This window comes from Melanotaenia boesemani, chromosome 16 (genome assembly GCF_017639745.1).
Source record: "Melanotaenia boesemani isolate fMelBoe1 chromosome 16, fMelBoe1.pri, whole genome shotgun sequence".
NCBI lineage: Eukaryota > Metazoa > Chordata > Actinopteri > Atheriniformes > Melanotaeniidae > Melanotaenia > Melanotaenia boesemani.
In genome coordinates, this window is record NC_055697.1 from 31,696,844 (window position 1) to 31,721,445 (window position 24,602).

Consider the following 24,602-nt stretch of genomic DNA (forward strand, 5'->3'; position numbering starts at 1 on the left):
ATGAGAGGACGTTCAGATGTTTATAAAAAATAAAACATAAATTTCTAAAAAAAAAAAAAAAAAAAGCCGCCATTCTCTACTTTATATTTCCTTTTAAATCAGACGGAGCTTCTCTGATTGGTCAGATCTTCAGGCTCCGCCCACCAATCGACAGCTTTACTCTGATTCAAAAGTGTTTGGAGACAAAGTTGGTTCACGGCAAGAGTGGAAGATGAGTCATCAAAAACGGTTAAACATCTAATCTGATTTAAAAAAGAAGCATCTGATGTCCCCACATTGATTTTATTCACATCAACAAGACTCAAAATTAAATGAAAGAATAATGAAAAGGAGAGGAAATAAAAACGAACTTCTTGTTCAAGAGTTGAATGAAATCATTACGTTTTACATTTCATTTTACTCCTGATTTCTGTTTTTGCTTCAGATGCTGCTGTTTTTAGAGAAAAATAAAACTTCAAACTGTTTCTTTTGTTGTTTGTGAATCTGCGAATTTGTGATTTTTAACCAGGAAAAAATCAGAAAACACCACAAGAAGTTATCCCTCTCAGCTTCTTTTCAGTGCTCCAGTTCAGCTGTTGATGAGCATATTCTTGTTAATCTGAAGGCAGCCATGTTTCTTTCCAACTCTTAGATCACATATGTAAAAATGACCTGATTCAGACTTCTGGTTTTCAGGGTAACTCGAAGGCAGCAACATTATCTGCTTAGCTCCTGGTACATTTTCAGTGTTTGTCCGATCAGACTCAAACTTCCAGGTTTGGATCTTATTAACTTTGGTGGAGCTTCCTTTAAAATCTGTTGCTCTAAAATCTCCACAGAGGATGATGGGCTTCGTGGTTGCAGCTGCGTGGATCATCATTTAAGAAGAAGGTTCACCAACTGATGGGGGAAAGAGAGAAAATCTTAATCCTGGAAAAGTTCTTTAAAACAATCCGAGACAAGGAAAGTGTCTTGTCTCAAACCTCCCACCATTCCTCTGAGCGTTCCTGGGATCTGACTGATCCAACAGTTTTAGGTGGAGTTACCTGTTGAACCTGCACAGGTTGATTCTGCCACTGCTGTCTGCATACAGGAAGTCCTCCTCCAGCTCATCATGACGGCTCAAAGTGCCGACCAAACGCTCACCTGAGAGCGGCGCTCCAGAAGGAGAGGAGGGGCTGATGGGTAACCTCCCTCCCTGATGTCACAGCTACCACTGGTGGTTCTTAGAGAGGTAGGCAATGAGCGCCACGGCTACGCCCACGTAAATACCCGTGCCAATGGTTATGGAGAGCACAGCGAGGAAGAGAGCCCGCCTTGAGCTGGAGCTGGCCAGGTGAAAGTCTCCCTTAGACACCGCCTTGTTGGTCTGGAAGAAGAAGAAAGGCCATTAAGCAATGACAGGCAGAGGTAATTGGCATTTTCATATTTCCCAGAATGTTGAATGAGGTATCGTGGTTTATTGGTTTCATGTGTTTGTTCCTTTAAAAAAGAATTATTTAACCCTTGTTTTACTAGGCAGGCATGGCCCGGCCAACGTGGCAGCAATAGCACAAACAAGAAACATTACACAGGACAATACATCATACAATACCTAACACTATTAAAACACACATTAAACCAGTTTTGAAACAAAGACCCTTCACCATTTTAAAGCCTAACCTGCAGCAAAGAATCTGCACAATCCCATATCCCCCATCAACATGTCTGTGGCAAGAGTTTTAAACTCGGGGAGGCCAACGAGGGTCTGATGTTTGACTGTTTCGCCAAGTAAAGTGAGCAGATGTGAACACCTTCTACCCAAACACAAGGAGAGTTCTGGGCATCAAGGCAGTGAGACAGACCTGGGATCACAGATCATAAATAGTTTGTGTCTGAACGTGAGATAAAAGCAAAGTATGAAGGGAAAATACAAACAGAACAGCCTCCCTGAACTTCCTGCAAAAACGTGTCATAGTTCACTGCAGCTTCAGATATGTTCAATGACACACTGTAAATACGATACTATAATAACAGAATGTTAGAATAATAGATTGTTTTTAACACCTAACAGCATATGTCACCCAGTCAGATTTGAACTAACAGATGAGTTGTGATTAGGGTATGTAAAAGGCTAGCACAGATAATGTAGAAATATTCCTAAAACTTCACTAAACGAAGGACAAATTCATTCAAAGGATTCAAATCAGGTGGAAACTTCAGTCTAAACTCTGCTCCACAGACACCGAGAAGAAGAAACCAGATTAAAGTCAGAGGAAGAACAGAGTCCAGTCTCTGCTCTGTAATCAGTTTTTAATGAAGCTAATCTGATCAGGAAGCCAAACTTCCTGTTTGGTTTGAGACTTCGGGGGTGCAGCAGTAACTGCTGATGATCTGTTTCCAGAAGCTTCTCAAACATTCAGGCATCTTTTAGAAAAGTCTCAACATCACTGTCCACAGCCTGCTGTCTATTTTGTCTCCAAACTCTGAAAACAAACTGATCTCTAATCAAACTTCATGCAGAATTTAAAACCATCAGAAAACGAGCGTTAGCCACTGCAGGCTGGCAGTAAATCATGAAGAGAGATAACTGGTCCAGTGACAGACCAGTTCTGCTCTGATTGCGCCGGTTTATCTGATCGCTTTGTTCAGTTGTTTGTCAGTTTAAGAAGATAAAGACTCCCATCATGCAGACCTCCTCAACAGGGGGCGACCATGTTTTCATCTTTTAACTGCTCAGTGGCTGATTTTATTTAATCTGATCTGAGACCAGTCACATCTCCCCTGGATGTTACAGGAAATAAGAAAATTCAGCTGCTGCCTTCACTGTCGCTGGGTAAAATGAGCACCATACTAATGTCAGAAAATTTGTAATTAACAGATTAATCAAAAAGATAACTAGATTTTTAGACTTTAACATTATTATTGACAAGGGGGGATCCTTAGTTGACCTTGTCTTTCTAACGCGAGTTCATAATGAACTGTGGAAACCCGATTAACCGCCCCTTTGGCAGAAAATAGTTCCTGTAATCACCAATTAGATTTAATTACACTTTCTGACCAATCAGCGGTCACAGGGCTGATGTAGACCAATCACAGCAACAGGAGTAGGGCTTCCTATGAAGACAGAGGCAATGCCACCGCTCCTTCATCCCCACTGTAATTACACTATTCATTTGCAAATCATTCATTTTGCTTATCTTATCTTGATGGTGAGGAAATCCCTGGAACTTCTCACCATCAAGTGACATGGAAGTGTACTGGACAGTGCTGGATTCTTCCACTTATTAGTGAAGCTAAAGCCATCTTCAATGACCGGCCCATTGTCAAACTGTCTAATAATTTGAGAGACCTTGAACTGCTAATCCTATCCTGCACGTGAAAAGAAAGCTGTCATTACCACAGGGGTAATATGAGGAGCCCAACCCCAAAGTTCAATACTTGTCCCAGAGATATTCACAAGTCCTTTTTTTCTTAGACTTATGTTTCTAAATCTTAGGTCCAAGTCACTTTTAGTTGAAATTAGGAGTAATCTGCTGTCTGGTCTGCTTAGAAGATGCTTTATAATATCCAAGGAATTTAAAATCTGTACTCACCCTTTATCTATCAGCATTTAGTTACAGCTCTGATCTAAACTGACCAATGCTCTGTCCCTAGAGAAATTTAAAATACTAATACTGCTGTCCATAGCATTTCTTTTCTTGAATATAGAGAGGAGGGTCAATATGCTGCACTCCAGTGCAGGATCACCACCTGTCCAGCTGGTTTTAGCAACACACCTGATTCAAATCATCTGAAAAGAAAAGTTCTGCACAAGCCTTTTAATGACCAATTCATAATTTGGTGTATTGCAGCTGGTAAACATGTAAAACATGCAGGACATTGGCTCAACAGGTCCATAGTTGGTGATCCCTTCACTAGTGCATCAAATAACTGTGGCCTGAAATAACTGTGTGCAATAAGAAAAAAAAGAAAATATTATTTTCAAACTTTTGAAAAATGAATAAAGAAATCAATAATTTAATTAATTAATATTGAATATTTGTAGTCTGCACACTTGGAAGTCTGCTCACCATTCGTGAAATGGGACAGTCTACCTAGCCGACGGTTGTTTCCCATCCATGTTAAATTACTTAAACCTCTGGAATTATTAAGTTTGCATATCATGGGACACTTTAATGAACATTAACACCAACTGAGTAATAATGTGAAAAACAAAAAAACTATCTGAGTTTCTGTTGTTTTCAAGCAAATACACTCTTCATTAACCTCTTAAAAATCCAGTAAAATCAAATATTACAGAAATTTAATGCCACCGTTTACTAAACACGTTTTAATGTACTTGGTTTTGTCATGTTTCTACTAAAAAAAAAAAAAAAAAACTCTCCTGAGCTTTGTTGCTTTTTCTCCGTCATCTTGTGCAAAATGAATTCTGGGAGAAAAGAGGCCGCAAAGGATCCATCACCAGCAGCTTTCGCTACAGGCTGAACAAAGTGCAGGTTTGTAGGGTGGATTCGGAGGTTCCTTCCAAATGGGACAGTGCTTGGTGCACCACTATGACGCAGATAGCCAACGAATCGGCACTTCGAAGTATGCAGACCCTGAGTTGCGACCCAGCTAGTGTGATATATTTTGGACTCCCAGCTTTATAGGGATAACTTGGCTTTATGAAATGGATGTTGCTTGTGAACGTCCAGAACTTTATTATTTATGGAATGTTGTGGTGAGCATTAAATACACTTAAGTCCCTAATAGACAGAAGAAAAGAAAGTAGTGACAAGGTGTCAGTTAAGTGCTCATCTAGCGACACCTCGGGGGCGAAAAATATTAGTCTTAAGGCCCAAATAGCACTGTTCGTTTTAAACGTCATACGTCACCGTCCCCATACTTCCATGGCTCTGTAGCGTTACCATGATTGTTAAATCAATTCCTCCACCGGCGGCGCAACTGAATTAAAAAAAAAAAGAAAAAGTAAATTCCTCCACAAGTGGGCAAGTTCAGAGTTCATTCCAGCGACCCGATGTCCGTTTCAGACACCGTTTGGTGGCGGTAATGCACCGTTATAAAGTTGTTTCCGAAGTTGTTTCTAACCGCCAAACACGCCCTTAACACTCACATCCTTTTTTCAAAAGCTTGCACAATTTTTACAGTTGTCCTTGTCTTCATTCTTCTTCTGCTTTTTTGTTTCCTTCCTGATCCTCTTGTTTTTCTTGTTTTATTTTCTTTCGTTGGTCCCATGTCAGTTATTCTGCTTAGTACTGCCCCCGTGATTTCCAGTGGTATTGCTCCGTCTTCTGCCTCAAGTAACAGATAGCTAAGCTACCTAAAAAATGGACCAAAGCAAATGGTCGAAACTGTCCGTCCGTTAGCGTATCTGTCATCTGCGACAAGCATAAATTGGCCTTTAAGTTCTACACTGAGACATCAACTCCCTGCTCCTCCTCCTCTTCCTCTTCCTCCTGCTGCAAAGCTCACTAATGGATTTCTGTGTGGGAAGTGTTGCCAGTGGCAACCAGCCTCATTTCTTTTTGAGCTGTAGGTGTGGAGTTGCCATGGAAACCACATCCACAACACGTGCAGCTACCACTTCATGACTGACAGCACATGTTTTAAACAGAAGTCCATTTGAAGCGATTGGACCTCAGACAGCTGCTGGAAACGCTTCATTTCATCCTCCGAAGATTCTGATGGATCTTAATGACACCTCATCCTCAGCTTAACATTCTCAACCTCAGTCTGTAATCAATTGTCAAAACACAGATATGATCCTGGCTGAGTAAAAAAAAAAACAACACCTTATTTCTAGATCTTTATTTTCTGTCCTTACACTTAATGGGTCGAATAAACAGATGAAGAGGCAGTGCGCTCTTCCTCCTCCAGCTGACTGCAGATCAGTTACATAAGGACAAGTGTGTGTGGGAGCTGTTCGTATGAATGTTCCAAAAACAGACAGAGAAGAAGAAATTGCAGCAGAGCAGCTCATCAGCAGTCTGCACACATACACACACTGTATCACACACTGGTGGTGGAGGACATACTTCGATCTTACAGAACCAGAAGTAGCTTCAGCTTAATTCTCAATACTGAAGCAAAACTAAAAGTGGTTTTCTTTATTTCTAATATTTCCTAAAGTTGATCTGACAGTGACCTGATCATTTCCATGTATTTATTTCTTAAACTTTGGTACCTCCCAATCAGCTTAATAAGCTCATCATTGTAACTTTAAACAGGTGGTAATTATATCAGAATGAAGGAGAACTTTCTGCTGCCGGAAGTGTCTTCTGATTGATCAAATTCCTGGAGGCGTGGGTGTAAGTTGAACATGAACATCCATTCAGGAAGTTACTGCAGCTCATAAACAAATGAAACCTTGGACAATCAAGGCTGTTCAGGATCATGACATCAGTTCAGATCCAACCAAAAATGTTGGATCCAGAATCTGAAGATAATATCACGATGAACCACCACAACAAAGGTAACAGCAGGACATCTTTGTTTGGTCAATCTGCTCATTAACATCAGCTGTGCAACATTAAAGACGATGTTGTTTTTCCCAATTCCTAACCGTATTACCTGTAAATTCCATGTTAACAAGTTCAGAAGTGGGAGGTTTGGTAAAATACCACCAGAAAACATCTACTACAAAGATCTAGAAAGGTTAGGCTGCTTACACACTCCCTCAGTGGGTTTGGTAATACAAAATATAGTTGATTTAGTCAGTGTTTCTGAACAGTTGTAAAAGCAACAAATGCAGAGTGCCCAGTGAAAAAGTGTTTCAAAACTTGATGAACAAGTGTTTGTTCAACAGCTGTTGACACATTAGCTTCAACACTTCTTCAGTCAGTACTGAAGCTAATGGTCCCTGTGAGGACTCGGTGAGACCATTAGCGAATGTTTGAACACTTGCTGATGGAGAACCGTTAGCTAATGGAGCTAGCAATTGTTAGCTAATGAAGCCAGCAAAACTCTAAGCTAATGAAGTTCACAGAACTATCAACTAATGGAGCTTAGATTTCTTTTAGGTAATGGACTTAACAGTTCTGTTAACTAATGAAGATAACAAAACTGTAAGCCAATCAATTTAACAGAACTTTAAGCTAATAGAGCTAACAGTTCTTTAAGCTAATAGAGCCAAGAGAACTTTAACATAATGGAGCTACAGTTCTTTTAGCTTAATGGAGCTAACATTAGCTAATGGAGCTAGCTATTAGTGAATTGAGCTAACAGAACTGTCAGCTAATGGAGCTGACTATTTTTGTAGCTAAGAAAGCCAATAACTGTAACCTAATAGAGCTACAGAACCTTTAGCTGATCGAGCTAACATTAGCTAATGCATTAAACTATTAGCTAATGGAGTTAATGTAGTGTCTGATTCTCAGCATTTCATAATTAGAATTAATTAACATTGCCTAGATTAGGACTATATTTGGCTGCAGCTATAAAGCAGACTGCTATTTGCAAAGAATCAGTGAATTTTAGATACCATGTATGGACAGGTTAATAAGTTCCTAGTAGTATCTAAGCATAGCATCATGTAAGATGCAGCATAAGTGGCTGACACGTATATTCAATGGGTTTTTGAAAGACTGGCCGAGAGACCTCACAGATTCTGCATATCTGTTTAAGATGTCACTTTTGGTAATAAAACCATATTTTTCATTATACATCAAGTTGGTGTCCGGAGCTTTTTTGCCTTCAAGTATTTTTGTCACATCCCTTGCTTAAAGTAATTCACAACAGAACGGCACCAAGAACACCAAAAGAAGGAAACAACAGAGTGGCACCGAGAAGAGGGAAAGTTGTCAACAAATAAACAACACTAAGAAAACTGTCAGCCAATGCTAACAGTTTTCTTAGTTAATAGAGTCAACAGAACTATAACCTAATGGAGCTGTACTTCTTTTAGCCAATGGAGTAAACTCTTAGCTAATGCAACTAACAGAATTGTCAGCTAATGAAAATAACAGTTTTAGCTAATCAAGCTTACAGAACTGTCAGCTAATGTAGCTAACTGTTTTCTTAGCTAATAGAGCCAATAAAACGACTCATGGAGCTAACAGTTCTGCACAAGAGTTGATATCATGTTTGGACTAAAATCTCTGTCAGCTCAACACAGCTGAAACAGTTTCATAGCTTCAGGTTCTGACTTATGTCCTTTCAGTCTTGGAAAAGCCTTTTGTTCCAATCTCCCTACAGAACCAGTGTTGTTCTGAGCCTTCATTAAACCATTTTCCATTAAATAAAATGAACAAATTCTAACAAGTAGATGCAGAACTGTAACCTCATTTTTTCATATTTCACATTTAATATGAACCAGAAGCTGCTAGAATCTGAGGGATATTTTCTGTATAAAGCAGCTGATTTTAATACAGATCCCCAGGAGAACAATCACCTATAGAATTTATCAGCAGACATCTAAGTGAAAAAGTTTTTATTTTCATGTTTTAGTGTAAGTGTGTGAAACCATGACAAGTGTTTTAAGTTCTCACCTTGTGCGACAGGTAAAAGGCGGCAATGCCAAGTGGCCAGAAGCAACAGAGCATGGAGAAGACGCTGAGGCCCAGGTGATCCCTGGGAGGCATCAGCAAGAAGGTGTCCTCACTTTCTGATTCGCTGGAGTAATCGCTCTGATCAGACATACACACAGAATTGTGTCACACACAGAAACCAACCAATGCTCAAGTATAACACAATTAAAGGGGCAAATTCAGACCATTGAGCTGTCTGTAGTTTATAAATCTAACTGACTAGACAGTCTTATATATATATATATATATATATATATATAGTTGTCAGATGATTAAAAATTTTAATCATATTAATCACAGCTTACAAATTAATCATGAATTATCACCATTTGCAACTTTGCCTGGAATTTGCCCTTTTTAATTGCAAGCCATTGCATACAATTGTTTAGTGTTAATTGACCTTCCCTTGGGTAAACATCAGATGTCCAAGGGTCAGTAAATGCATCAAGTAATGTACTTCTGTGTGTTGCTCTGTATCATCCCTACCTACCATGTTCTAGATCATGATGCAGAATTCATACATTGCCATCTCATCAACCACCTACACATTATCACATGGTGATAATATCTGTCATAAAACCACCAGATGTTGACAAACTAAGTTAAACAGCTGATATTTATGAAGAAAACTGATAAAACTGATGATCTGGATAAAAACACAAAGGTTTCATTTGTGCCCCCTTTTCCTGGCCAGTACTCCTGCCTGGCCCCCCTTCAAAACTTTTCTGTACCCGCCCCTGCATAGCTGACGTATAAACCCTGTCTACCACCTGTCAACTACTGTGTTTGACAAGGTCCTGCCAAGAACAATACTTCGGGATAAAAATGTGCTGGAATGAACCATCAACAGTTTCCTCCTACTCAGCTGAACAATAAACAAACACTACAAGGGAGAAAAGCCGATCAGCTGATCACGTCAGCCGTCATGATTCACGGAACAACAGGAGATGGAGAGGAGGAGCAGACACAGAGAAGACCAGAGAGCAACTAGACACGCTTTTACTACTAGTAAAAAAACAAAAACAACAACACTGTAATAAACTAAAATGACAATAAATATAAATATAATAAGCCACAATGCAATGATTGATTTGTGTTTCTCTTTCTTTTTCTCAGCAGTGATCCCTGGCTTAGTTATGGTGCTTGTTGACCCCTCTTTTGTGTCCTCTCCACCCCCAAACTTCCTGGTTTTGGTTCTGCTGGAGGTTTTCCTCTCCACTGTCTCCTCGTGCAGCTCAGGATGGAGGACTGAACGACAGAGAAATCTGATGCAACCTGCTGGTTTGTTTAGCTAGGTAATTATCATTTTATTAACTGGTTTATATGAACACAGTAATTATAAATTACATTAATGGGGATCATATAATGGGTTTGTATAAATTAGATCATAACTGGACTACAATTAATTGGACTGTAACTTGCCTCTTGAGATGACATTGTTGTGCACTGGTACAAATAAAGCTGAATTAATTTGAGTGGAAACCACATTTGATCATAAAGTCTCTGCAGACCGGGCTGATCTGGATCGTCTCAGGGTTCTGATCTGGTTTAAGGATTTTATTGACGTCTTCATTTGCCTCTGCAGCAGCTGTGGTTCTGGTTCTGTAAACCGGAACCTTCAGTGAGACGTGAGGCTCGTTCAGGCTGAAAGAGAAAACTGTTTGCTGGGTCTTCAGGAAAAACTACAGCTAAAGCTCACATTTCTGAGGAAAAGTTCAGGTGAATTTCAGGTGTGTGGCTGTGAGGAAATCTGTGTTTTATTACTAATCTGTCATTAATCCCACCCCCCACTCCCCACCCACAGGTATTAGAGCAACAGAGCAGATTAAAGCTGGACTTCACTGAGACGTAATCACTGCTAATCGTCTATAAACCGATTGGCTGTTAGGATGAAAATGTGTCGCTCAGAGTCACATCACTGGATGGATGGATGGATGGATGGATGGATGGATGGATGGATGGATGGATGACAGCAACAGACAGGAAGATGAATCAATAAGCAACAGTTGAAGTCTGAACATAACCTTTTGTAAAGACTGTGATGAAAGCAAAGGGTCCTTCACACTTTTCTTCTGTGTCTGAAATAAATTCATGGATCGGTGGAATGCAACTCCTTCATCTTTCCTCCTCCTCCTCATCCTTCTCTCCATCTTCTTTGCAGCTCCTCTCAGCTCTTCGATGAAGCAGGTTGGAGACTGAACAGCTGACACTCAGAGGAAGAGGAGGGAGAGGAGGAAGGATGGAGGATGGAGTGTGATCTGAGCTGAACTCATGTAATAGCTGTGAAACTGTAAATTGTCTGCATTTTGAACTTCTGTATAGATCACATTACTACTAAATCCCCTGGTGCCACAGGAGGTACTGTACTCAGTCAATGGTCTGTTGTGATTGGTCAGCAGGGTCACATGATATTGCCACAGTGTTCAGACACATTTTATGTAAGTATTAAACAGCTAGATTAAAAAACCTACCTGCATTCCAAGCAGTTTAGCTTCAGGACTAATAGCATGCTGCTTTTTTGTAGAATCCTTAAAATCTAGTTTGGACAAAGTGGAGGTGGTAGGTGCGGTCTTTTTAGATTTTCACAAAACTGGCTATAATCCTACGTAAATGGGTGATCCTTAAACAATGTAGCATCACAAGTGGAGGTTTGCACCATGGGGGTACCACAAGGATCCGTTCTGGACCGGCAAGGGAGGAACTGAAAACAATGGCTTAAATAAACTGAAGGATTAACGAGGCACAGGTGAGGTGAATGAAAAAATCAGACCAGGTGCACTAATGAGCTGGAAACCAAAACACAACACAGAGCTAAACATGACCCAAAGTACAAGAAACTAAGAACATAAACCAGGGGTGGCCAACGTTGGTTCTCGAGAGCCACAATCCTGCAGGTTTTCCAAATTTCCCTGCTCCAGCACACCTGACGCAAATTAAATGGATCCAACAGCCTACAAGGATCTGCACAATGACTCATTAGTTTAAGTCAGGTGTGCTGGAGCAGGGAAATTGGGAAAACCTGCAGGATTGTGGCTCTTGAGAACCAACGTTGGCCACCCGTGCCATAAACCATGAACATAACAAAAACCAAACACATGAAACAAGAACATAAGTAAACCAAGGAACATAAACCAGGAATCACGACACCTATACATCAATGACCTCCCATCTTCGTGTGATTATGTTGATGTCCAAATGTATACTGACAACACGCACATGGAAAGTGGCGGCTAAGTTATTCCAGGTGATGAGACAGCTAAATGTTGTTTGACATTAAATGTAGGAGAAACAACAATGTACTTCTCAAGCAGGTAAAATTCTAAATCTGTTGATGAGTTCAGATACCTAGGCATTGCTTTTTAGCTCAGCTTAAAAAACATATTAAAATGTTTGTCGTACCTTAAAATACAATTTTTCCAACTTCAGGAGTACAAGAAAAAAATAAAATAAAATAAACTCATTGACAACAGGGGGAGCCAAAATCTACATGAAGGATGATTTTGTCTCATTTATCATTTGGTATCATGTTGGTTACAGACAAGACAACCATCAATCTGCCTGAGCTGCCCTATAATAAGGTACTGAGGATCCTGGACATGACAAAATCACCTTCAGATACTCTCCACAGTTACTTTGCAAGTTAAACACAATATGTTAAACTTGGAAAGTAACATTTAATTTGTAAATTTATATTTCCTCTTTAAGATTACCAATAATACAACACTTCCACCACCTAAAAACTTTATTAAATTAACCTCTGAACAGATGAGCAGGATAACATGGTCAACATTCACTGGGCAATGCGCTGATAGCCATAAGAAAATCAGCATTTTCATTTAAAACACTAAGAGAATGAATCAAACTCCCAACAGAATGAAAAGTGTGACAAAATATTTTGGACAGAAACAAAAAGATATTAGGGTTAAATAGGGTAATCTCACACGTACTTTGTTGTATTTTTGATACTACTTTTTTTTTTACTTTTGGAATCTGTGCTCAGTATTGTTTTCTATGAATCTGAACAAGTGGCTTGACTCGTGGAGTCCCCCAGGGGTCGCTCCCTGGACCACTTCAGCTCAGCTTGTATATGTTTCTTTTGGGTTAAATATAAACCTAGCAGAGCTCTTAGTCCAGACCAGAGTCCAGACTAAACATGGAGAAGCAGCATTTAGCTGTTATGCTGCAAACAAGTGGAACAAACTGCCAGTGGAGATTAAAATTTCACGAATATGTAGAAACTTCTAAATCCAGGTTAAATACATTTCTCATGCGCCTATGCATGAATTCTGCACACTAACTTTTAATTTATCTTGTTTTTAATAATTTTATTTTCATTTATGATTTATGATAAATTAATTAATTAATTAAATATATTAAAAATTCCATCCATCCATTATCTTGACCGCTTATTCCATTACGGGTCGGAGCCTATCCCAGCATTTTAACAGGTGAGAGGCAGGGTACACCCTGGACAGGTCACCAGTCTGTCGCAGGGCCAACACAAATAGACAAACAACCATTCACACACACACACACTCTCTCCTAGGGAGAATTTAGAATAACCAATTAACCTATCATGCATGTCTTTGGACGGTGGGAGGAAGCCAGAGAACCCGGAGAGAACCCACGCATACACGGGGAGAACATGCAAACTCCACACAGAAAGGTCACCGCCCTCAAGGTTCGAACCTTCCACAGCCAAGATTAGAACCGGCAACCTTCTTGCTGTGAGGCTGCGGTGCTAACCACCACACCACCGTGCAGCTATATATATATATATATTAAAAATTAATCATTTGCAATTTTCCTCTGGGATTTATAAAGTATTTTTTCTTTACTTAATTTAATTTAAATTCATGAGCATCTCAGGGACTGCAGATAGAAAATAGCTCAGAGAGCTACAATCTGACACAAAGCAGATATTCCTCTGTTATTAATGCTGCTATAGATGATGTCCAATAAACAGAAATTAATTAATTAAGCCGAATTACTACATGTTGTTACTGAGCTCCTAGTGGTAACTCATAATACTGCAACTAAGAGACTCTGCAGAACACCCACACCAGAACCAGAAGCAGAACCAGAATGCAAACCCAAACCTAAAGAGTTTGTTTCCATGACTCTGCGGTTCTCACCTCGAGCTCCTGGAAGTCGTCCTCATCATCGATGTCGTACGACAGCGTGTGGATGTTTGCGTCTTCTCCAGAAAACTCCAGAAACTTCCCATCAGCAAACAACAGCACCTCCTTTGTGGAGCGGGCCACTGCAGGGGAGTAGGAGGTGCCAGGACCGTGCCCCTCTATGAAGGTGGTCTCACAGCAGTCGCCTCCTCCAGCCTCCCCCCACGCCTGCATGATTTCTGGGCAGATGAAGAGACCGGGGGCGGGGTCTGACAGTGCCTGGTGGCAGAGTAGAGCTCTGGGATTCAGAAGCTGAGGAGGAGCTCTGCTTTGCTCCTGCAGAGGGGCTGCGCTGACCATCACATGACCCTGATACTGAGGAGCTGAGTACACCGAAAGCAGCGCCTCCTGAGGCTCCGCCCCCAAACTGTGGGTGTTGATGAGGCCGTTTGGTCTGCAGGTGTCTCCTCCTCTCAGTGAGGCTCTCCACAGCTTGGAGGAGGTTTCAGCCTCCTCCCCTGTACTTTTCTCCTCTTCTCCTCCCTCCATAGTTCTTCAGATCTCTGCTGGTCACTCCTCCTCCTCCTATGACCTTCCTCAGAGAGGTTTCACAGAGAGGTCAGAGGTCAAAGGTCAGGCATCTCACACTGAACTCTCCTGAAAAACAGAAAATGTGAAGTTTAATCAGCAACTGAAGATAAAACTAGAATCACCTACCTGCACCCTGAGGACATTTCTGCAGTGAGCCAATAATAAGAAGTCTGAACCACTGTGAGTCACAGTAAATTGTCCTCCTTGTGGACAAATCTGGTGTAAAAGCTGAAAAAAAACACTCTCACCACCTCATCAGGTCCACCTGTCCAACTGTTTGTTAACACAAATATGTAATCAGCCAACCACATGGCAGCATTTAGTCATGGAGACGTGGTGAAGACGACTTGCTGAAGTTCAAACTGAGCATCAGAACGAGGAAAAAAAGGGGATTTAAGTGACTTTGAATGTGGCATGGTTGTTGGTCTTTGTATTTACTGGCATTTTCACCCACAACCATCTCCAGGGTTTCCAGAGATGGTCTGAAGAAGAGAAAATATCCAACGAGCAGCCGTTGTCTGGACCAGGATGTCTGGTTGATGTCAGAGGTCAGAGGAGAATGGGCAGACGGGTTGGAGATGATAGAAAGACAACAGGAAGTCCAGTCAGCACTGGTTCCAACCAAGATCTGCAGAACAGCATCTCTGAACACACAACACGTCCAGCTCTTTGGCTCAACCAAGTACTGAAGAAGCTGTGTGCACTTATGACCAAGTTGATATTATGTGTTGAAATCGTGATCGTGTATTTAAATAAAATGACTTAAAAAAAAAAAAAAGAAAAAAAAATATATGCACTGCCTCTAGCACTACATGACAGCACCTGGTCCAACTGGACTCAAAGCGGTCTGACTATCACTTAATTATGACGTCCCATCTTGTTTGAATTCATGCTTGTGTTGTTCTTACTCTCAAATGTAAGTCGCTTTGGATAAAAGTGTCTGCTAAATGACTGTAGAATAGAATAGAATAGAACAACATGTCCAGCCTTGAAGCAGATGGTTTACAGCAGAAGACACACCGGGTGCCTCCTGTCAGCTAAGAACAGGAAACTGAGGCTACAATTCACACACACTCACCAACACTGGACAATAGAAGATGGAGAAACGTTGCTGGTCTGATGAGTCTCCATTTCAGCTCCACATTCAGATGCTCGGTTCAGAATCTGCTGGAAACATCATGAAAACATGGATCCATCCTGCCTTGGATCAACGCTTCAGGCTGCTGCTGGTGTAATGGTGGGGGGAGATTTTCTCGTCCCACTTTGGGCCCCTTAGTACCAACGTGGCCTGGTTTAACCAGCACAGCCTACCTGAGTATTGTTGCTGACCATGTCCATCCCTTTATGACCACAGTGGAGCATCTTCTGATGCTACTTCCAGCAGGATAATGCACCATGTCACAAAGCTCAGATCATCTCCACCTGCTTTCTAGAACATGACGATGAGTTCACTGGACTCCAACGGCCTCCACAGCCACCAGATCTCAGTCCAGTAGAGCAGCTTTGGGATGTGGTGGAACGGGAGATTCTCATCATGGATGCAGCCGACAAACCTGCAGCAACTGTGTGATGCTGTCATGTCAATATGGAGAAAACCTCTGAGGAAGGTTTCCACCTCCTGCTTCATCTATCACACCAGGATTAAAGCAGTTCTGGAGGAAAACGGAGGTCTGACCTGGTCGACCTGATAAAATGGATGCTGAGTAAACAAAAAAAAATTCTCTTTATGTTGGTTTGTTGTTCCATTAATAATGGCCCAAAGCAGGAATTTTGCCCAAAAAGGGTTTTTACACATTTCTGCTAATTTTTCTGTTGGTAATGAAGACACAGAATTTCTGCAGTGAATAAAGGAGTATTTATATTTTCAGATGTTTTTCTGTAATATTTCTGCAAAAAAACGTATGTGCTGTGTATGTGTGTGTGTATGTGTATGTGTGTATGTGTGTGTGATGAAAGTTGTTTCAGCGGGTTGTGTTTATGTTGGTGATGCATGTGTGTCAGAGCCTCTTCATGTTTGTGTGTTAAATGTTGAAACGACATGCAGCTTATATTTATCCAAATCTAATAATCCACAGCACATTAATAAGAAGGCTCAACGTCAAATCCCCCCAAACACGCGTACACGCGCACATGCACTGATGTTTACACCCCCCCCCCCCCAAAAAAAAAACAGATGAATGTGTTAAAAAATCTTTTCATAAACAAAAATGAAGAAAAACAAACAAATACCGACAGTGTGACGTCATCCCGGTGATCACGACAGGACAACATGCATACGCATGCACGTACGCGCGCACATACTCACCTCCCAAGGTGAGACATGAGAGCCTCATCCATCCATCCATGTGAGCGAGCTCTCCTTCGTCCTCCCGCCGTCCTCAGAGCGCTGTGAGCCGGGCAGAGAGCTGACAAAGTCCCGCCGAGAGGATCCGCAGCTCCGGGAGACAAAGATCCGCGAGGAGAGAGGAGAAGGCGGGCTGGCGGACAGGCAGGTGTCCGTCTGACTGGAGGATGACTCTCCTGCAGGAGAAGAGAAGAGGAGGAGGATGCATGTGCACTGAATACAGAAGAGATGCGTGCGTGCGTGCGTGTGTGTGTGAATACAGCAGAGATTTTCTCTCCATGGTCCTAAAGATCTTCCTTTTTCCACCAAACAGCTGATTGGATGAAAACATCTCCTGAATTGATGAAGGTGTCTGATTCCAGGTATCATTCCTCACATCTGCTGACCAATCACAGCTCCTGGTTCAAACCAGCCCATCTTCATCACCATCTTCTTCATCATCACCAGCAGTCACAAGGGCCTACCAAAATTTCCCTGTCAATATAATTAGTACTACTTTTTCATCAATATGATACTGATACTAATTATCCCTTAAAAAAACACACACACACACATTTCATTTTACTCTGTGCATTAATATTTCTGTTTCAAGGGCAATTTGAATAAAACTCATGAAAAAAACGTTTGAAATAAATGCTCACAAATTATAATTAATTGTATTAATGGATAAATGAGTTAAAAGAAAAAGAAAATTTTATTTTAATATGATTAAGGTATTATATACAGCATTAATTAAATTAGATAAATTAGAATGTATAACAGTAATATGATACATATATTAAAACTTAATTCACAAGAACCTGCATTAAACCAGTAAAATATTAAAACGGGTGGACACGTTAATCCATTATTAATGCGTTAACAAATAATTTAAGTTGTTTTAAGGAGCACTGCAATGCAGCAGTTTCCCTCTGGAATTAAAGAAGTATTTCTGATTCTGATAATTAATTAATGCCGTTAATTATTTTATTGTGTGTTAATACTTCACTTACTAACTTAATTACCAACAGTTAAATGCTTGCGTCCCCGAGCCAGAAGGGGGCCCCAGAGGGCCAACCAACTTTGTCTCCTACAGAGCAGCAACCATGTGGAGATTTTGCAGACCTGGGGCCTCATTCATAAAGCTGGTGTAGGAACAAAAACCAGAACATGACAAAACATAGTCAACTTTTGGGATTTATGAAAACCAAACTTAACAGGAATTTTTTTCCCACCTCCATGCAAACTAGTTCTAGAATGCGCCGCTAGGTGGCAGCAGCAATTGTAGTATCTCACGTCATGAAAGTCCTGGAGAGACTCTTACTGGCTCACCTCAGCAAGCAGGTGAAGACCTTTCAGGACCCACTACAGTTTGCATACCGTAATGGGCTTGGGGTTGAAGATGCAATCATATACCTGCTTCAGAGAGCCCACTCTCATCTGGACCAGTCAGGCAGCACTTTGAGGGTCATGTTCTTTGATTTCTCAAGTGCTTTTAATACTATTCAGCCTGCTCTGCTGTGTGAGAAGCTGCAGAAATTCCAGGTGGATCCCTCCACAACCACCTGGATTTACGACTACCTCACAAACAGACCACAGTTTGTGAGACTGAAAGGTTGTGTGTCTGAGATGGTGGTCAGCTGCACTGGAACACCACAAGGGACTGTACTTTCACCATTTCTATTCACGCTGTACACCTCAGACTTCCAGTACAACTCTGAGTTCTGTCATCTGCAGAAATATTCTGATGACTCAGCAGTTGTTGGGTGTATCAGTGATGGACAAGAAGCAGAGTACAGAGAACTGGTCGGTCAGTTTGTGAAATGGTGCGGTGACAATCATCTCATCTTGAATACCAAGAAAACAAAGGAGATGATTGTTGACTTCAGGAGGAACAAGAACACACATAGAAGTGTTTCCATCATGGGAGAGGAGGTGGAGGTGGTGGAGGAATACAAGTACCTTGGAGTTCAGCTGGACAACAGACTTGAGTGGAAAAGCAACACTGAGTACATTTACAAGAAAGGTCAGAGCAGACTCTACTTCTTAAGGAAGCTGAGATCTTTTAACGTCTGCACCAAAATGTTGCAAATGTTCTACAGGTCTGTTGTTGAAAGTGCAATCAGCTTTGCAGCAATCTGCTGGGGCAGCGGCATCAGAACCAGAGACTTGAAAAGAATTAACAAACTGATCAAGAAAGCCGGTTCTGTGCTTGGAGTAACTCTGGAGCCGCTGGAGTTGATCATCAAAAAAAGAATTCTGTACAAGCTGACGAAGATAATGGAAGATCCTTCACACCCTCTACACAACGACGTGACGAAACAACAGAGTGTGTTCAGTGGGAGGCTTGTTCAAGTCCGATGCAAGACAGAGAGATACAGAAGATCCTTCCTTCCAGCAGCTATCAGGCTGAAGAACAAAGCCCTTAATTAATTAATGTGATTGTTTTACTAAAAATTACTACTACTACAATATTGAATTTCCCTTTGGGATTAATAAAGTATTTTTCATTCATTTCATTCATTCATTCATTCAAACTCTAACCCCAGGCGTACACACATAATCTAAAATAAATGAGAAACTGCGACACTAACGGTCCAGAATAAAATCAAGGAAATGATGTGAAATGTGAGCGAAAAGCCGGTCAGCTGATCACGTCAGCCGTAATGATTCACGGAACAACAGGAGATGGAGAGGAGGTGCAGACACAGAGAAGACCAGAGAGCAACTAGACACGCTTTTACTACTAGTAAAAAAACAAAAACAACAACACTGTAATAAACTAAAATGACAATAAATATAAATATAATAAGCCACAGTGCAATGATTCATTTGTGTTTCTCTTTCTTTTTCTCAGCAGTGATCCCTGGCTTAGTTATGGTGCTTGTTGACCCCTCTTTTGTGTCCTCTCCACCCCCAAACTTCCTGGTTTTGGTTCTGCTGGAGGTTTTCCTCTCCACTGTCTCCTCGTGCAGCTCAGGATGGAGGACTGAACGACAGAGAAATCTGATGCAACCTGCTGGTTTCTTTAGCTAGGTAATTATCATTTTATTAACTGGTTTATATGAATAAAGACACATTCCATATTAATTCTCCTAAGAGCCACGCTCGGGGGAAAAACACAAAACAAAACAACAACAACAAAAAAAAAAAAAACAGGATTTCCAGGAAAAAGGGAGATGATATTAATAAGAAGCTCAACCACTAAAACATGCTCTGTCATTGTGAAACAAAACTTCATGTCATAAAACCCATCCAGATAAATAAGGAGCCAGTCTGCTGCCAGCATGTAGCAGTCAGTGTGGAAAGTAGCTTTGGTCCTTCATTCCAGCAGACCGGGACCAGACTGGAGGCTGGAGGTCTAGAAGTGATGCTACGCTAACGAAACACACAAGAGGAGGATTTCCTTTATTTATTTATTCTTACACAATGCTTTTTATTGTTGTCCTAATTTCTGTCCAGACGGTCTTTATTTCCTGTAACTCCTTGTCCACCTGGTTAATAGTGGTGATCGTGTCCCTCTGCACTGCCCACCCAGCTGGAGCCCCGCCCACCCAGCTGGAGCACCCAGCAACTAGAAAGAAATATTAATTAACACTAAATAAACTGTAACCAATCTCAGATGTCTCTGTACATATTTATTTTATAAATTAAAACAAGTGACTAAATTACAGGCGTCATAACTGTCATTAAGAGACACTTTTCTCCAAAGCGAATCACCCATGTAAGATTTGAACTTTGGCCTCCCACATGGCAGACGGATGTTCTACCGACAGAGATATTCAGCCATATGTTCCGATACCTCTGGCGTGCCTTCCCTTCTGACACTGCTATGACAAGATCAGCCACCTGCTGCCACTATTCTGCCTTTCTGACACCAGTAATGCCCACGCCATGCCCACCAGTTAAACATTTTTTCATTTTATTTCACCTGTAGTTTGCTTTGCTACGCACAGTTTGATAAATGAGGTCCCAGACCATAACTCCCTAAAGTGGCCCCTCCTCCACCTGCTACATCAAGAGAGCAGGTTTATCAAAATGAAGTTTTTTGTCTGACATTGACAAAAGAAAGAAAGAAAGAAAGAAAGAAAGAAAGAAAGAAAGAAAGAAAGAAAGAAAGAAAGAAAGAAAGAAAGAAAGAAAGAAAGAAAGAAAAGAGACCAAAACAGTGGCGAGTAGTGCAGATAATCCATCCTGGTGAGTTCCTGGGTGTCACCGGGCTGGGAATAAAAACAGACAATCCTCTTTCTTTAATTATTAAATTAAAGCCATGTCCACTTAAGCTACATAGTCAAGCAAAGAATGCAAAGTTAGATAATTTATAGGCAAGAAATCTGGATAATGAACCACTAAAGATGCATGGGTGAATGTTATTGTGCATTTTGTGAATATTTTTCTCACCTCACAAGGATCTGAGATTCTACTGTAATCCTGCTTACTGTTCACCTGGTGGCTGATCATCAGACATTGCTCCCTCTGTGTTTAGAAGGAAGGAAGCTTCACAAAGCTTGTTACCTTTAATTAGTGAATCTACAATTTTCACCCTTTCATCCATATTTGATTTTACAATAATATTTTGGATGAGATTTACTATAAATATTTGAACAGTGACCATATAAAGAAAATACCAAATACTTATTTGTTTAGTGTTTGTAAACCAAAGGTTACTGCATTTTCTTCATATAGCAGGACTAGAAGCAGCATAATCAAATCAAATCAAAACAAATCAAATCAAATCAAATCAAATCAAACTTTATAAAGCGCTTTTCAAGCTGAAGGCAAGGCAAATTTATTTGTATAGCACATTTCATGTACAAGACAATTCAAAGTGCTTTACATAAAACATAAAAACATTACAGCAAGGTAACAAGGGAAGGGAGCAAGGGAAAGAAAAAGAAAGAAAGAAAGAAAGAAAGAAAGAAAGAAAGAAAGAAAGAAAGAAAGAAAGAAAGAAAGAAAGAAAGAAAGAAAGAAAGAAAGAAAGAAAAACAAAGATTAAAAAAGATCAAATTGATTACATAAAAACAGCAGGAAATAACCTGGATCTAAATAAACTGAGTGTTTCAGCTGATCTGAGGCTTTCTGGGAGTTTGTTCCAGACATGTGGAGCATAGAAGCTGAATGCAGCTTCTCCATGTCTGGTTCTGTCTCTGGAACTGATCAGAAACTGGATCCAGATGACCTGAGGGTTCTGGTAGGTTCATACTGGGTCAAGAGGTCTCTGATGTATGTTGATCCTAAACCATTCAGAGCTTTATAGACCAGCAGCAGAACTTTAAAGTCTATTCTCTGACGGACCGGCAGCCAGTGTAAAGACCTCAGAGCTGGACTGATGTGGTCCACTCTCTTAGTCTTAGTGAGGACTGGAGCAGCAGAGTTCTGGATCAGCTGCAGGTGTCTGACTGATGTTTTAGGTAGAACCTGTAAAAACACTGTTACAATAATCAAGCCGACTAAAGATGAACGCTGGACTAGTTTTTCCAGGTCCTGCTGAGACATCAGATCTTTTACCCTTGATATGTTCTTAAGCTGATAGTAGGCTGACTTTGTAATTCCCTTAATGTGTTTCTCAAAGTTAAGGTCTGAGTCCATCACTACACCCAGATTTCTGGCCTGATTGGTGGTTTTTAGGTCTGAGTCCATCACTACACCCAGATTTCTGGCCTGATTGGTGGTTTTTAGGTCTGAGTCCATCACTACACCCAGATTTCTGGCCTGATTGGTGGTTTTTAGGTCTGAGTCCATCACTACACCCAGATTTCTGGCCTGATTGGTGGTTTTTAGGTCTGAGTCCATCACTAGATCCAGATTTCTGGCCTGATTGGTGGTTTTTAGGTGTATAGACTGAAGCTCTGTGGTGACACTTAATTGTTTCTCTTTGGCTCCAAAAACCATCACCTCAGTTTTGTTTTTGTTTAACTGGAGAAAGTTCAGACACATCCAGTCATTAATCTCCTCAATGCATTTCCCAAGAGCCTGTACGGGGCCTCGATCTCCTGGTGACATTGTAATATATATCTGTGTGTCATCTGCGTAGCTATGGTAACTAATTTTGTTTTTCTTTATAACCTGTGCCAGTGGGAGCATGTAGATGTTAAACAGAAGAGGCCCCAGGATGGAACCTTGGGGAACTCCACATGTAATTCTTGTCTGCTCAGATGTAAAATTACCTATTGACACAAAGTATTTTCTATTCTCTAAATAAGATTTAAACCAGAGTAGTGCAGTGCCAGAGAGGCCCACCCAGTTCTCCAGTCTTTTAAGTAATATATTGTAATATGTAAGTAATATAAGGCAACACAAAGTGCTTTACATGATTAAAAAAGTCATGCATATTTCAATTTAGGCATATTAAAAATGAAACGAGCCTTTACACAAATCAAAGTAGAATTACAAAAAAAAAAAAAAAAAAATCATGACATCTGATTGGCTACCATAATCATGTGACACAGAAGACAGGCAGAAGACAAGGAAGGCAGTAATACACAGTAGATGGGTTTTGCATGTAATTTTATTGTCTAAAACTGTCTGAAGTTAAAACAAATTTAACTTCCTTCACTTTACCTAGCATCTAGCAGCAGCTAGCTTCAGGTTTAACTCCCTTCACTTTACTCAGCAGTAGTGAAGCAGAAACAGGACTCTGCTGGAACTAGCAGAGCTGTGTGGTGTTTACTGCTAAAGCTTGTAGCAAAACATTCACCACTAAATGGGAAGTTTCTCACAGCTAACTTTCTCTGCTCTGGCTTTCTGCATCCCACTGCTCTCTAGTACATCTAAAGATGGGTCAAATGCTGAGCTGAAGTTCTTAATCAGAATTAATAAAGAAAAAAAATACTATAATGAATTATATATTTTGCCAACTTTATTCCAACTCACGGAGGAACATCAGCGTGTAAAAGAAAAAGGAGCAAAGCTGGACCCGGTCCAGACATCCAGAGTCAGTGTGGGTTCAGTGTGTTCAGAGAGTTGACGATTCTTCAGCTCTGATCGTCTGGCTACAGGATGTGCCAAAATGATCATTTCCTTTAATTACAGTTTAATTAACAGCAGAAATGAGCGATGTCTGAACGGGCTTCCAGTCTAGCTGCAGGTGGACTCTACAGAACTGAAAATTAATAATAATTATTGGAGATTATTAATGACTAAATTACTCCGACTCGTAGTTTTGGTGTTGAATTAGATTCTAACATCTAGGTCCATCCCGGTTGTGATGCAACGCGTGATCAGATAGTTTTACTCCCTAAAACTCAGTTTTTCAGTGATTCCCTCAGTCATTTAACCTATCATCTGTTTCTTTAGTGGTACACAATTCAAGATCATCATAATATTTATTCACAGTGTTGTAGAAAATTAGTTCTTAATTATTATCTGTATTTGTATGTTTCGTTTGCGTATGGTATATATTTGTAATCCTGCAGAGCGCATTCCTGTTATGGTCTATGGGTTTTTGGTTAAGTGGTTTGTTGTTACTGTTTTGTGTGTTTTCTTTGTCACAGTTTTGTCTGGTTTCCTGTTTTATTTTAGTAGTTCTTTTCCTTGTGTGTTCTGTTTTGCTTTCTGTTTCCTGTTCATTGGTACACCTGGTTTGATTTGCTCATTCTGTTCCCTATTAGTTCCTCAGTGTATTTATACCCCTTGGTTTTAGTTGTCCTTTGTCAGATCATCTATTTCGCCATCATGTCTCTTGTGTTTCGTCCAGTGCTTCTAAATTAAAACTTTAATTCTTGCACCCATCTGAGTCTCCGTCCTGCATTTGGGTCCATCTCCTCCTCACATCCCGCAATCTTTGACAATTCCTAAGGAACTAAGTGGAATAGTTCTCACAGGAAGTTGTGTTTGAAACTCGTGTTCACAACTCCAAGCTGATTCATCAGCTGGTTTGGGGTTTATCTTCCGCCCAAACAGCTACATGTGGAGAAATCTGTTATTTCTTAACCCGAAGGACTTAAATACTGACTGACCCTACTCTCCTGCATCAGGATTAGCCTCCAGCTATGGAGGAATAGTATATTATAATATATAAAACTTATTATTGAAATAAAGACTTTTCTTTGAGGTTACAAGAAGCTGAATAAAAATAAA

General features: G+C 40.5%; 1 protein-coding gene across 2 annotated transcripts in view; it reads right to left on the reverse strand.

Moving 5' to 3' along the window:
* Positions 1–263: 263 nt before the first annotated feature.
* The window catches only part of LOC121656089 (synapse differentiation-inducing gene protein 1), a 29,564-nt gene continuing 5,225 nt past the window's right edge, over positions 264–24,602 (reverse strand). Inside the window, exons 2-5 of one of the 2 annotated variants that reach the window (XM_042011126.1) lie at positions 16,503–16,717; positions 13,622–14,263; positions 8,448–8,585; positions 264–1,348 (exon numbers count right to left, since the gene is read on the reverse strand). In XM_042011126.1, the coding sequence (XP_041867060.1) occupies positions 1,190–1,348; positions 8,448–8,585; positions 13,622–14,155 (831 nt within the window). In that variant the 5' untranslated portion in view covers positions 14,156–14,263; positions 16,503–16,717 and the 3' untranslated portion in view covers positions 264–1,189. Of the gene's footprint in view, positions 1,349–8,447; positions 8,586–13,621; positions 14,264–16,502; positions 16,762–24,602 lie in introns of those variants that run through there. The other variant, XM_042011125.1, reaches the window with a different exon arrangement.